The following is a 15,153-nucleotide window of genomic DNA, read 5'->3' as shown; positions in this document are numbered from 1 at the left end:
AGTATTTATACTCTGGTGTAACCCTTACTCTTCAGTTTTTGTTCATTCTATTGAAACCCTAAGCTAAAGGGTGTTTTTCCTTTTTCTATGTTTACATATGTTCACTATTGTTAACATGGTATCAAAGAGCTTGGTTTGATTTCGGATCTACCGCGAAGTGGTACACATATTTGTTCGTTGCCGATTTGTTGGAGTATTGACGGTACTGTTTCAATTGAATTTGACGGTTTCATTTGTTCCTGTAGTGTGTTGGCTAGTCGTCAATTTTATCCTTTTCCTCGTTGAAGCTTTGCCAATTTTCTTCTTGATACAGTACAAAAATTCAACGTGGTAGGTGGAAAAACAACTTGGTGGTATACCTATTCAATAGAGAATCCTTATTTCTTATACAGTGAAAAAAAAATTGATTCTTTTTGGATCACTTTTATTTAATTTATTTTTACTTAATTGTGGTGTTTTTGGTTATCTCATAGTTAAATACAATGAGTCATGATAAAGATGATTCTCTTCAATCTATTAGTGTTCAACTCAATGGAGAAAATTATTCTTATTGGAATTACGTAATGAAAAATTTTTTGAAAGGAAAAAGGATGTGGAGTTATGTTGATGGAACCTTTGTTAAACCTACGGATAAAAAGGATGAAGCAAAATATGCAAAAGAGTTGGAAACATGGGATGTCAATAATTCTAAGATTCTTACTTGGATCAATAATTCTGTTTCTCAGTCAATAGGAGTGCAACTAGCAAAATATGATACTGCTAAGGAGGTTTGGGACCATTTGAAACGTTTGTATGCTCAATCTAATTTTGCAAAACGGTACCAGCTGGAGAGTGATATTAGAGCTCTCAAACAGAATAATATGACCATTCAGGAATTCTATTCAACTATGAGTAATTTGTGGGATCAGTTGGCTCTTATGGAATCGTCTGAATTAAAAGTGGTCAAAGCATACACTGATCAAAGAGAAGAGCAACGTTTGGTTCAATTTCTGATGGCGCTTAGGGATGATTTTGAGGGACTTCGTGGGGGTATTCTACATCGTAATCCACTTCCTAATGTTGATTCAGTTTTTAATGAATTGTTGGCAGAAGAAATTAGACTCAAGTCTCACTCCAATTTGATTCCAGATAAAGGAGTTCTCTCCACTCCTCCAACTGTTTTTGCTGCTCCAGTTTACAAAGGAAAACCTCAAGGTAGAATTGGGCTTGGTATTGATGAATGTGCTTTTTGTAAGGAGAAAGGTCATTGGAAAGCTCAATGTCCCAAATTGTTGAAAGGAAATAAGAAAAATTTCAAACATCCATCATCCAATGTGGCTACTGCTGCTCCTCCTACCATTGGTTCTAGTTCTGAGCATGTATATCCATCTGAGACTACTTCTCAACTATCTGATATTGCAGAGCAACTCCAAAAGCTTTTTGCCACTCAGTCTCGTGCCATGTCTGCCTCCTCTATTAAAGGTTTGAACTCTTCTTGTTTGCCAGGTATATCTCCTTCCATATGGATTCTTGACTCTGGAGCATCACATCATATGTCATATGATGCAAAATCATTTATGTCCTTGAATACTACACCATCTATGTCAGTTATGACTGCTGATGGCACTCATATGCCATTAGAAGGCATTGGTTCTATCTCCACACCAAATTTGTCATTTTCTAATGTCTATTATATTCCTAACCTCACTTTGAGTCTTGCTTCTGTTAGTCAATTGTGTGATTCTGGTTACTCAGTTATGTTTTCTTCCACTTCTTGTTGTGTGCAGGATCCTCATTCCGGGAGGCTGATTGGGACAGGCCGTAGACAAGGGGGACTTTATATCTTGGATGAGTTGAGAGTCCCAGATACTGCAGCCTCAACCTCTACTTCCACAGCTGATTTATTATCTTCTTTTCGTTTAAATTCTTCGTCTTCTAGTTTTTATTTATGGCATTCCCGTCTTGGACATGTCTCTGCTTCTAGATTAAAGTATTTGGCTTCTACTGGAGCTTTAGGAAAGTTACAAACCAGTGATATCTCAGATTGTTGTGGTTGTAAACTTGCTAAATTTTCAGCTTTACCATTTAATAAAAGTGTTTCCATTTCATATGCACCATTTGACTTAGTTCACTCTGATGTATGGGGTCCATCACCACTTCTTACTAAGGGTGGATCTAGATATTATGTTTCGTTTATTGATGACTATACTCGTTATTGTTGGGTTTATCTTATGAAAAATCGTTCTGAATTTTTTGACATTTACTGTATGTTTCGTGCTATGGTTAAGACTCAACATAATGTTGTTATAAAGTGCTTCCGCTGTGATTTAGGTGGTGAATATACCTCTAATAAATTCTCTGAATTGCTTGCTTTTGATGGTACAATTCATCAAACCTCTTGTACTGATACACCTCAACAAAATGGGGTTGCTGAAAGGAAACACCGTCACATTATGGAGACTGCTCGCTCTCTTTTGTTGTCTGCTTCGGTTCCTAGTGAATTTTGGGGTGAAGCTGTTCTTACTGCTGTTCATGTTATTAATAGAATTCCATCGTCAGTCACATCAGGTTTGTCTCCCTTTGAAAAATTATATAACTTTGTTCCTGATTATTCCTCTTTGAAAGTGTTTGGTTCTACTTGTTTTGTTCTTCGCCCACAAGTAGAACGTAGTAAGTTGTCTTCTCGTTCAGCTATATGTGTTTTTCTTGGTTATGGGGATGGTCAAAAGGGTTATCGTTGTTATGATCCTAGTGCAAAGAAATTGTATGTTTCTCGTCACGTTGTTTTTCTTGAACACATTCCTTTTTACTCTCTTTCTTCTGATTCTTATATTACTAGTAGTTCGAAACTCACTCATATCGATCCTTTTGGTCAAAATGAAAATATTTCTAGTGATTGTAATTTTGAGAATTGCAGGACTGATACTACTGCTACTCCAGATATTGACATCCCTCTTGTCCCCACGGCTACCCAAGAACCTCCTACGATTGTTGATCCTCCGCCTCTTCGTTATCCCTCTCGTGAGCGTAAGTCTACTCAATTACCTGATTTTGTATATTCAACTTACTCTTCTTCTTTTGCTTCTTTTCTAACCTCTATACACAGTTTGTCTGAGCCCTCTTCCTATAAAGAGGCTATTCTTGACCCTCTTTGGCAGCAGGCTATGACAGAAGAACTTTCTGCTCTGCATAAAACAGATACTTGGGAATTAGTACCTCTTCCTCCTGGAAAACGTGCTATTGGGTCTCGGTGGATATACAAGATCAAAACTAAGTCTGATGGGTCAGTTGAGCGATACAAAGCACGACTTGTTGCTAAGGGATTCTCTCAACAATATGGTATGGATTATGAAGAAACATTTGCTCCTGTTGCTAAAATGACTACTATTCGCACTCTTATTGCAGTTGCATCTATTCGTCAGTGGCATATTTATCAAATGGATGTTAAAAATGCATTTCTAAATGGCGATCTTCAAGAGGAAGTTTATATGGTACCTCCACAAGGTGTTTCTCATAATCAAGGGGAAGTATGTAAGTTGAAGAAAGCATTATATGGTCTGAAACAAGCTCCACGAGCTTGGTTTGAGAAGTTTACCACTGTGATTACATCTATTGGCTTTAGCTCTAGTGATCATGATTCTGCGTTGTTTGTCAAAACCACTTGTCACGGTCGTATTTTACTTTCATTATATGTTGATGATATGATTATTACAGGTGATGATATGGATGGAATTAATGATTTGAAATTACAGTTGGCCAAACAATTTGAGATGAAGGACTTAGGCACTCTTCGCTACTTCTTAGGCATTGAAGTTGCCTACTCTCCTAGAGGTTATCTTCTCTCTCAATCCAAGTATATTGCCAACATTCTTGATCAAAGTCGCCTTTCTGATACCAAAGTAGCAGATAGTCCTCTTGAGTTGAATGTGAAATATGCTCTATCTGATGGTGTTCCCCTTCCAGATCCCACCTTATATCGTACATTGGTTGGCAGTTTGGTGTATCTTACAATTACTAGACCAGATATTGCTTATGCTGTGCATGTTGTTAGTCAGTTTGTTGTCTCTCCTACTACATTGCATTGGGCAGTTGTTCTTCGCATATGTCGTTATCTTCGTGGAACCCAATTTCAGAGCCTTCTTTTTCCCTCATCGTCATCATTGGAACTACGTGCTTATTCTGATGCTGATTGGGCCGGAGACCCCACGAATCGTAAGTCTACTACAGGATTTTGTGTCTTTCTTGGAGACTCTCTTATTTCTTGGAAGAGTAAGAAACAAGATATTGTATCTCGTTCTTCTACAGAAGCTGAGTATCGTGCTATGGCATCCACCACTACTGAAATAGTTTGGTTGCGTTGGTTACTTTCTGATATGGGTGTCACTCTTTCTAAACCAACTCCTATGTATTGTGATAACAAAAGTGCTGTTCAAATTGCCCACAACTCTGTCTTTCATGAACGAACCAAACATATTGAGATTGATTGTCACTTCACTCGTCATCATCTTCAGCACGGGACAATTACTCTACCGTTCGTCTCGTCCGCTCTACAGATTGCTGATTTGTTTACGAAGACGCATTCCATTAAACGTTTTCGTTTTTTGATTGACAAACTCTCGATGCTCTCTGCTAATGCATCTTGAGTTTGAGGGGAGATGTTGGTTATTATTATTATTATTATTGTTATATTTGTTTATTGTATCTTTGTTAGGGTAATTCGGTCTTTTCTAACTTTTAGTATTTATACTCTGGTGTAACCCTTACTCTTCAGTTTTTGTTCATTCTATTGAAACCCTAAGCTAAAGGGTGTTTTTCCTTTTTCTATGTTTACATATGTTCACTATTGTTAACACTTTGTTGTTCATGAAGGTGGTGAGAAAAATGGAGGAGAAGATGAAGGTGTTGTTTCCATGGAGAGTGGTTCATTTGATCATGAAATTGAACATGATCTTCATCATGATTATACGAAGGTCGAAGAAGAGAAAGAAGAGGAGGAAGACGAAGAAATAGGAGAAGATTCTCTTGAAGAGATTGACTATGATGTTCATCAAAATGGAGGAAAAATTGATGAAACTGAAACAGAGGACTCTGTTTTCATGGAGAATATCTCTGATTTTATTGAAGATGGTAACAAAATAGATGAAAACGATACAGAAGGGTATATTGTGAAGGATGATGAGTTTGAGATTCATGATATTTATGAGAAAATGGATGAAATCGAATCACAATTATCGGTTTTCGGTGATGAGGGTTTCGATGTTCATGGTGATAATAAAATGGAAGAAGAAACAGAACAAAAAACAGAGGACTCTGTTTTAGTGGAGAGTGACACAAAAACAATAGCCACAAGTAAGTATGAATACTCATCAGAGAAAGATATGAGTGGTTTCGTAGAAGAACCGATGACATTTCGATTCAGTTTTCGAGAGTTCTTCACGAGTCCGAATATTTCATCCATTTCCAATAATGTGCACAAAGAGTTTTCAAACATTGATTCAGATAAAGACTTTGTAACTGAAAAAGAAGAGCAAAAAGAAGATCATATTCATTCGACCGATAAACAGATTCCTTTCGAGGGCGAGGTGTTTGGTGGAATTGATTCATCTGATGAAGACTATTTCATTTTCAATGAAAATTCAGTGACATCTGATTCTGAGTCAGAATCATCTAGCTCAAGTGGTTTGATTTGGAGCAATGGCAACATCAACAAAATTGATGATTCATTTAGCTATGACTTTCTTGGTAGCGAAAAATTTGAGTCGGAGATTCTAAAATTGATGATGAGAGATGAAAGAAAAGGAGGTGTGGAGGAAAACCCATCTTCATTTGATGATAAAGTTTCAAACTTTGAGGTTTTTTCTGAAAATGAGTATATAGAAATGGAACCTAACATGAAGGGTTTGAAAGCCTTTATAGAACATGGTTTGAACTTTGAAGTGAAAGATGAAAAACAAGGTATGAAGAAAAGTGAAGAAGCTAAGTGTGAAGAAGAATTGAATGAATCAGAATCTGATGAAGATGAAGATGATTTTGAATGGGAGCATGAAGATATAGTGGAGCAATTGAAGTTGGAATTGAAGAATTCAAGACAAGGTGGACTTGCCACAATCATTGAAGAAGTTGAAGATGAAGATGAACAAGAACAAGAAGTAAAAGAGTCACCAAAAGTGGTTCAAGAATTGAAACCAATGAAAATTGAAGTGAAGTTACTTGAATTCAAGGATCAAATGAATGAGATTCAAAAAGTTTACAACAACTATGCAGAGAAAATGAAGAAACTTGATATCTTGAATTATCAAACCATGCACGCATTAGGTAAGAGCTAAATTTACTTATTTTCTTTGTTAAGTTCTTGCAATTTTCAACATTTTAGATTCATGCAATATATCATTGTTTTTGGTAAATTTTGTTGCTTTAAGATCAAAACATGAAATCTTGCATCATATATTCATAATCACAAATTCTAATTTTTTTTTTTACATTTCTAAAAATGTACGAAGAACGAACACCAAAAATACGACACCGACACGGACACATGCACACTTTACAACATAGTCAGTGCTACACAGCCAAAAGTTATAAATTTTTAAGTCTTTTCTCATCTAATTTCATAATTTTTTTTTTCTTGATGAACTTTTGTTACCAAACTCAAATCAACTTGAAAGATTTTAGTATGGTGGGTCATTGTTCATCTCACACCCAACACATGTATTTAATTATGTACACATAAAGTTATGTTCTTTATTTATTCGATAATTAATCTAGAGATAGTGACAAATCTACAATCATGAATTTAAATTCAATTTTTTTACTATTGAATTTAATTTAATTTATTTCTCTAGCAATCTTTTTCCTATTCTTCATAGGTCTACTTTATTATTCACTAAAGTTGTCAAAATCAGTGAATAAGATTTGTTCTTTTTTTTCTTCATAAGCATTCAATAAAGTTGAATAAAGAACCTTCAATATTACTTTAAAGTTTTGACTAGGATTGGTTTTTATTATTCTACTCTAAGCAAAGAAACCTTATTTATTTAGCACTAATCAAGGATCATGTTTTTCCTTTGATTATTATTATCATGACTAATCCATTCCACTTTACCCTTAATTGTAGGTCTTCTTCAACTAAAAGACCCTCTTAAGTTAATCTCATTACCAAAATCCACCATCTCAAATGCTATAATCTCACAAAATTTATGGCCAAGAAAATCAACAAAGATCACATCTGACCCGTTTTTGAAACTTCTTCATCAACTTCATAGAGATTTGGAATTGGTGTATGTTGGACAAGCTTGTCTCTCATGGGAAATTCTATGTTGGCAACACATGAAAGCTATTGAGTTGCAACAATATGATTCACAAGGACCTCATAACCATAGGTATAACCATGTTGCTGGTGAATTTCAACTTTTTCAAGTATTGATGCAAAGGTTCATAGAGAATGAACCTTTTCAAAGTGGACCAAGGGTACAAAACTATGTCAAAAACCGTTGCGTGATCAGAAACTTGCTTCATGTGCCTGATATAAAAGGTGACACGTTTTTTTAGTTAAATATATTCTCACTCTCTATAAAATAGTGTATTATAATTATTACGAATCAGATACTAAATTTTTTTTGCGTGTGAATGTGATTGATACAGATGATAGTAAAGGGGGCGAGGAAGATCCTATCGCAAGTGGAAGGTTGGAAGATATTATAAAGGAATCAATGCGAGTGTTTTGGGAATTTATTCGAGCGGATAAAGATAATGGGAATGTGAATGTGATTTCTATGCATATTGGAAATGATCTCAAAGACCCTTCAATTTCAAATCTTCTAGTGGACATTAGAACACAACTACAAAAGGTATGTGCTTTCTACTTAAACAACACTTTTTATGGTGATACTTGAAAAAGCACTTTTCTAAATAAGCTATTAACTAATCAATTAATTGTATACAATATTTCAATCTTGTGTTACATTTTACAGAAGGATAAAAAGCTGAAAGACATAATAAGAACTGGAAATTGCATAGTGAAGAAGTTCCAAAAGCACCATGAGGATCAACTTGATCATGAACAACTAGTTGCACAAGTTGGGTTGAGATTGATTTCAAGAGTGATAAACATGTCACAATTAAGAAAAGAACAAGTACTATGGTGTAGTGAAAAGTTGAACCGAATCAAATTCTTAAGCAGGAAGGTTGTTCATGTTGAACCTTCTTTTTTGCTTTTTCCATGTTGATTCAACCAACTTAGATGCATACTTTTTTTTTCTTTTTACATAAAATGGTATACTAGCTTAAGTAGAAATTCTCAGCTTTTGTATTATTGTATATATTCATATAGAATTGAAGCTCCTAGCTGATACATCATAGTTATTGAATAAATGGGTAACAATAAAAGATAGTGCAAAGTTTTTTGTGTTGCATACAAGTTTGTTATGCCTTATAATATAATACAAAAGCTAGAATATATCTGTTAAAATTTAGTTGATTGATTTTGAAATATATGTGAGTAATACCCGAATAAAATTGGACTTGTGTAAAAAAAAATTATTTTAAGAGGATTCCACATAAAAATATTAATACATCAAAAAACCCGAAAACAATCAATTATGCTAAAATAAAGATGCTAAGTGATATAAAAACTAAGAAAAGCAAAATACAAATAAAGTCTAAAAGTAGGATTTTATTCTAGAGCCAAAGATAATTATGTTAAGATTTGAAAATTCTGAGTGTGGAAGAGAGAAAGTGTGAAAGCTTGTCTGCTCGTGTTTGTTTGAGTAGCCGATGTCTCGTAAAAACACAGAGGTATTTCTAGAAACGATATTGCTAAATCACACACACTAAAAATATTAAGAAGCCTCTCACTTTAAAATTAAATCACTAAAAATTGTTTTTAAGGTCTTTCCAGGGGTTAAGAGAGTGTTCAATAGATTAAGAGATTTTTTCTAATTGTTTAGTTGATCAAATCTTTAATCTAATCGATTAGATGATGAGTACCGAGTCTATAATTGACTATGGCAGTCTCTTAATGATTGGTAACAACTCTATATAAAAACCTTCCTTTTTGGATCTCAAAAATTAATTATTTGAGGTGCCTAATTGATTAGCATAATCGATTAGGTGAGTAAGCTCATGGATTGTTTCCAAATTTATCGGTTTGAGATTTTCTCGATTAAAATCTCTCTTGGTTTATGAGAGTGTAAAAACTCGGTAGGTTCAAGATAAGCCTGGTAAAAATATTGGTTTAGTTTGTGGTTAGCCTATGTAAAACCTCGCTTCGATTCAGAGGATAGTCAACTTAAGACTCCGTCTTGGTTCGAGACTAGCCTATGCAAAATCTCGGGGGAAGCAACCTAAATCTGACTCTAAAGACTTACTTTGATTTATGTTATAATTTCTGCGGGGTTTAGAAGGGTGTTATATTAATGGTATCAGAGCGTAGTTTGTTAGTTGACCAAGTTGTTAATGTATTTATTCCCTGTAGTATTCAATATGTGTGTGTGACACCATCAATACTTATTGTTCTAACAAGAATTTATTGTTCGAATTCTCAGTAGACTTGTTTATGTCTGCTAAACAAGTGAGAGAGTCAGTGCAGGATGGCGTTGTGATGTTTATGTTGTTGGCAACTTTGAATGCTAGTGGAAAAATAGCACTTGGTGATTTAGAAATTGTTCGTAATTTTTCAGAGGTATTTCTTGAAGATATAAGTGATTTACCGTCAGAGCATGAAGTGGAGTTCGCGATTGATTTAATTCCTAGAACTAGTCTAGTGTCGATGGCTCCATATCGCATGTCCACATTAGAATTGAAAAAGTTGAAAAGTCAACTTGAGGATCTGCTTGAGAAGAAATTTATTCATCCGAGTGTGCCACCATGGGGTGCACCAGTTTGTTGGTTAAGAAGAAAGAAGGTTCCATGAGACTTTGTGTGGATTATAGACAACTTAATAAGGTTACTATCAAGAATAATTATCCACTTCCAAGGATTGATGACTTGATGGATCAGTTGGTTGGTGAAAGTATGTTCAGCAGGATAGATTTGAGATCTGGGTATCATCAGATTCGTGTGAAGGCTGAAGATATTCATAAAACTGCTTTTAGAACAAGGTATGGTCACTGTGGATATTCAGTAATGTCGTTTGGTGTGACTAATGTGCCAGGTGTATTCATGGAGTATATGAACATGATTTTCCATCTGTATTTGGACAAATTTGTGGTTGTTTTCATTGATGATATTTTGATTTATTCAAGGAGTAAAGAAGATCGTACTAAGAATTTGAAGGTTGTGTTAACAGTGTTGAATGAGAAACAGTTGTATGCTAAGTTTTCTAAGTGTGAGTTTTGGTTGAAGGAAGTGAGTTTCCTTGGCCACGTGATTTCGAGCGGAGGTATTGTTGTTGATCTGTCGAAGATTGAAGTTGTATCCCAGTGGGAAGTTCTGAAATTTGTGTCTGAGAGTAAAAGTTTTCTTGGTTTAGCAGGTTATTATTGGAAATTTATTGAGGGATTTTCTAAGTTAGCTTTGTCGTTGACGCAATTGACTAGGAAAGGTCAGGATTTTATGTGATACGCGAAATAAAAGGAGAGTTTTCATGAGCTTAAGGAGAAGTTGACGATAACTAGTGTTTTAATTTTGCCTAATCTGGAAGAACTGTTTGTTGTGTATTGTGATGCTTCATTGATGGGATTGGAAGGCGTGTTGATGCAGAATCAGCAAGTCGTGACTTATGCTTCAAGACAACTCAAAGTGCATGAGAGGAACTATCCGACGCATGACTTAGAGTTGGCTGTTGTTGTGTTTGTATTGAAAATTTGGAGGAATTATTTGTTCGGATCGAGATTCGAAGTGTTTAGTGATCATAAGAGTTTGAAGTATCTCTTTGATTAGAAAGAGTTGAATATGAGGCTGAGAAGGTGGTTAGAATTTCTGAAGGATTATGATTTTGGTTTGAAGTACCATCTGGGTAAAGAAATTATGGTGGTTAATGCATTAAATAAGAAATCTTTGCATATGCCGATGTTGATGGTGAGAGAGTTAAAATTTATTGAACAATTTTGAGATATGAGTTTGATTTATGAAAAGACTTCTTTTGGAGTTAAGCTAGGTATGTTGAAGCTTACTAGTGGTATTCTGGATGAGATTCGAGAAGGTCAGAAATCTGATGTGAGTTTGGTGGATCCGTTGACTTTGATCAATCAAGGTCGAGGTGGCTATTTTTTAATTGACAAAAATGGTATCATGAGATGTCGTGATAGAGTTTGTGATCCGGATATACCTAAGTTAAAAAAGAGTATTCTTGAGGAAGGACATCGTAGTGGATTGAGTATTCATCCAGGTGCTACAAAGATGTATCAGGATTTGAGGAAAATCTTTTGGTGGCCCAGTATGAAGAAAGAGATTACAGAGTTTGTTTATTCCTATTTGACTTGTCAGAAGTTGAAGATTGAACATCAGAAGCCGTCAGGTTTGATGCAATCATTGTCCATTCCTGAATGGAGTGGGATGGTATTTCTATGGATTTTGTGTCTGGTTTACCCAGAACACTGAGTAATTTTGAGGCTATTTAGGTTATTATGGACACATTGAGAAAATCTCCCTGTTTTATTCCAATTAGAATGTATTATCCATTGGAGAAGTTGGCGAAGCTGTACATTGAGAGGATTGTCAGTTTGCACAGTATTCCGTCTAGAATCGTGTCGAATAGAGACCCGAGGTTTACTTCAAGATTTTGGGGGAGTTTGCAGAATGCTTTGTGCATGAAGTTGCGTTTGAGTTCTGCTTATCATCCGCAAACAGATGGTTAGACAAAAAGGATGGTTCAATCACTTAAGGATCTTTTGAGAGCTTGTGTGTTGGAAAAAGGAGGTGTTTGGGATAGTTACTTGCCTTTGATTGAAATTACCTACAACAACAGTTTTAATTCAAGTATCGGAATGGCACCGTTTGAAGCATTGTATGGTAGGCAGTGTAGGACGCCATTGTGTTGGTATGAGTTGGGAGAGAGTGTTGTGATTCGACCTGAGATAGTCCAGTAGACTATCAATAAGAATAAGATGATTCGGAAGAAGATGGAGGCTTCTCAAAATAGATAGAAGAGCTATCATGATAAGAGAAGGAGAACATTTAAATTTCAAGAAGGAGATCATATATTTCTTCGAGTTACTCCGGTAATTGGTGTTGGTCGAGCATTGAAGTCACGTAAATTGACTCCATATTTTACTAGTCCTTATCATATTTTTTAGAGGATAGGAGGGGTAGCCTATCAGATTGTATTGTCGTTGTCGCTTGCTAATCTCCATGATGTGTTTCATGTGTCTCAATTGAGGAGATACATTGTGGATCCGTCTCATGTGGTCCAAGTAGATGATGTTGTTGAAGCGGTATAGTGGCAAGCAACAAAAGTTTTGGAAATATTTATCCAGGATATTATCGTCTCCACAAGGACTAGTGCATTGAACTGCCGTTCAACAGTTTCGCGTTTATGAGTTTGGATTGAATTGGTAAAGCATAAAAATGGAAAAGTAAATATGAACATAAAAAGAATACATTCTTCAGAAGGAAATAACTTATCATACATGCAAATACACTCACTCGTCACAAACCTAAACATATCACTCATTTGCACTCAACTTACAATACTCGTCAGATTCACCACATATCTCTCACATTAATGTCTATTTCTGCAATACCGACGAGAGTTTAATTATATTGCTCTTTTGATGATGTCTCAACCGATCGAACAACGCAGAGGCATTAAACTCCGATATTATGTGGATGTTAACCCCATACCTATCTCTAGAATGTAAAGCTAACAGATATCCCCCTAATCAAGACTTGTGATGTATATTTCTACAACAACATAAATCCAAAGTATTTAAGTAAAAAGATCAAGGAAACACCGACAAAAAGTTGTAAAGCAAACTTTATACAACAATAAAGTAACGAATATACATAGGTTCAGAGTAAATATACATACAAACCCAACACAAAGGAAACACACAAAGACTAGAAGAGATAAACCAAACACTCGCGGGTTGTCAGCTCCGATTGATGAGCAATCTACCTCCGATCATCCAAATGCACAATCCAATGTTGTTTTCAAGCTCTCTCTACCAAAAAATGGTTGGTGATGGATTGGGAACAAGAAAACCCCAAAACATACCCTAAATATTATGTTTTTCCCTATTTATTCACTTTTCAAACCACCCAGATCGCGCTTAGCGCGCTAAGCCCGCTGAATAGAAAAAATGAAATCTTATTTTGGCCATAAGTTGAGAACCGTAACTATGATTTGTGCCCGTTTCGAAGCGTTGGAAAGCTTATTCCATGCTCTATCTAACAATGAATAAATATCAATGAAATTGATGATTTACTCTTCTTTGATTTGAGCGTTACCCACCGATGAATTGCTCAAAATCGCGCATTTAAAGCGATGTCTTCGACATTTTATTCCTCATGCTCCAAATACGCATAAATACCTACAAAATGACTAGAAAACTATCAAACGGTGCATAAATGAATCAAAAACGCAAAGAATACGTAATATGTACAAATAAAACAAAGACGTACGAATTCACACTCAAGTTGAGGAAAAAGAGACGATAAGTGCCGCAAAAGTATATACACAAATAACTACAATTTGACACTTATCAAACTCTCTCCAACTTAAAATTGTTTGTCCTTAAACAAAGGTCAAACACCAAAAGAAACAAAAGTGACATCCAAGAAATCACGCAACAATAAGTTTTTGGAAACAGAACACAAATGCATTGGTTCAAATGAAAAATGGTACACATAAAGTAAATATTTCATCTGTTTGCCCCGCGAACAGCTGTTTGCCCCGCAAACACTGCAGTACAGGAATTCCACTTTCAAAAACATTAGCTTTTACTTTAACCTAGTTTTTTATTTTTATCTTTTATTTTTACTTCTCTCCTATCACTCTACCAATCTCTTCCTCACTACACTCTTATACCCTATCTTCACCCATATTCTTTGGAAGCGGAGTATGATGCATACGTTAATTGGCCTGTGGGCAGGCCACTTTTCATGGGGGGTGCAGGAGGCAGCAGTACCGGAAATGAGGACGACGCAATAGAAGATGTGATCGGGACAGTTGGTGGCGGTGATGAAGAAGAAGATTGAAGTGGTGTTTTAGCACTTTTGTAGTTTATTTTTATTTTATTTTAGTCTTAATTCTGTTTTGTTTTATTTATTTATGGTTGCACTTCTCGGTTTTTAATTGTGTACTTTAGGGTGGCTCTCATTTCACCATTTGAACATCTTTACAATTGCATTTTTATTATTGTTGTTTAATTGTGTGTTTGGGTGGAAAGTGATTAGCCTAACTTTTCAAATTGTTTTTGTTTAATTGTTCTTCTATAAAGAGAAGCTTGAGGAATCAATGGGCACGGACAAGAGTTGATGTTGTGAACACTTAGAGTGGCAATGATGAGAATAGGTATCAAGGAAAATTAAGGTACACTTTATCGCTCTCTAGACTTAACATGGTTAGTTGATTGTGTGTGCAAATTGCTTAGCATAAATTCCTTGAGTCACATGTCATTTTTGAATCAAAATTTAGAACTTAACCAATTGTGAGGAAAATTTCTATTGTACACTAAATGCGGGATACCGGAATTTATTTCAACTCGTTTTTATCATGCTAAACCATGCATTATTCTTGTTTGTGAAAAGTGTGAAAGTGATAGAGGCATTGTTTGAAATTGAGAAAAACCACTTGACCAAAAAGTTAAATCAATTAACCTTGTGAGGAGTGATTCTTAGTTAACCCCATTGAGCTTATATTAGGATTCATGTAATTATTGAATATGTTTAGTAGATGAATCCTAATTTCTTTTGTTTCATTGGAACCTTCAACCACAATGGTTGCAATTTTGCCTTGTGCCTATGTCTATGTAGGGAGCATTGTTGTATCTAATATGGTTTGAATCCTAAGTTGGGAAGAGTTGATTGAAAAACAAATGAAAAAGTGGTACGTATGAGTCTTGGGGTAATAAGAAAAGAACAACACCACATTTTGGAATTATGGAGCAAGAAAAAGAAAAAATATCGCTCCCGTTACGTGTTGTTGAAAAATAATGGATAAAGAAAAAGAAAGAAAAGGGGATTCAAACAAGTGTTGTTGTTAAGTGAATTGATAGGGATGCTCCCTTAGGATAG

General features: G+C 35.3%; 1 protein-coding gene across 1 annotated transcript; it reads left to right on the top strand.

The window, feature by feature from the left end:
• Positions 1-4,880: 4,880 nt before the first annotated feature.
• LOC131651645 (uncharacterized) lies at positions 4,881-8,295 on the top strand. Its single transcript, XM_058921313.1, has 4 exons — positions 4,881-6,294; positions 7,094-7,510; positions 7,621-7,826; positions 7,950-8,295. The coding sequence occupies exons 1-4, from the start codon at positions 4,890-4,892 to the stop codon at positions 8,202-8,204; spliced, it is 2,283 nt and encodes a 760-aa protein (XP_058777296.1). The 5' UTR covers positions 4,881-4,889; the 3' UTR covers positions 8,205-8,295.
• Positions 8,296-15,153: the final 6,858 nt, after the last annotated feature.

Source organism: Vicia villosa, linkage group LG2, assembly GCF_029867415.1.
Source record: "Vicia villosa cultivar HV-30 ecotype Madison, WI linkage group LG2, Vvil1.0, whole genome shotgun sequence".
Classification (NCBI taxonomy): domain Eukaryota; kingdom Viridiplantae; phylum Streptophyta; class Magnoliopsida; order Fabales; family Fabaceae; genus Vicia; species Vicia villosa.
This window is presented reverse-complemented; position numbering and strand designations above follow the sequence as displayed.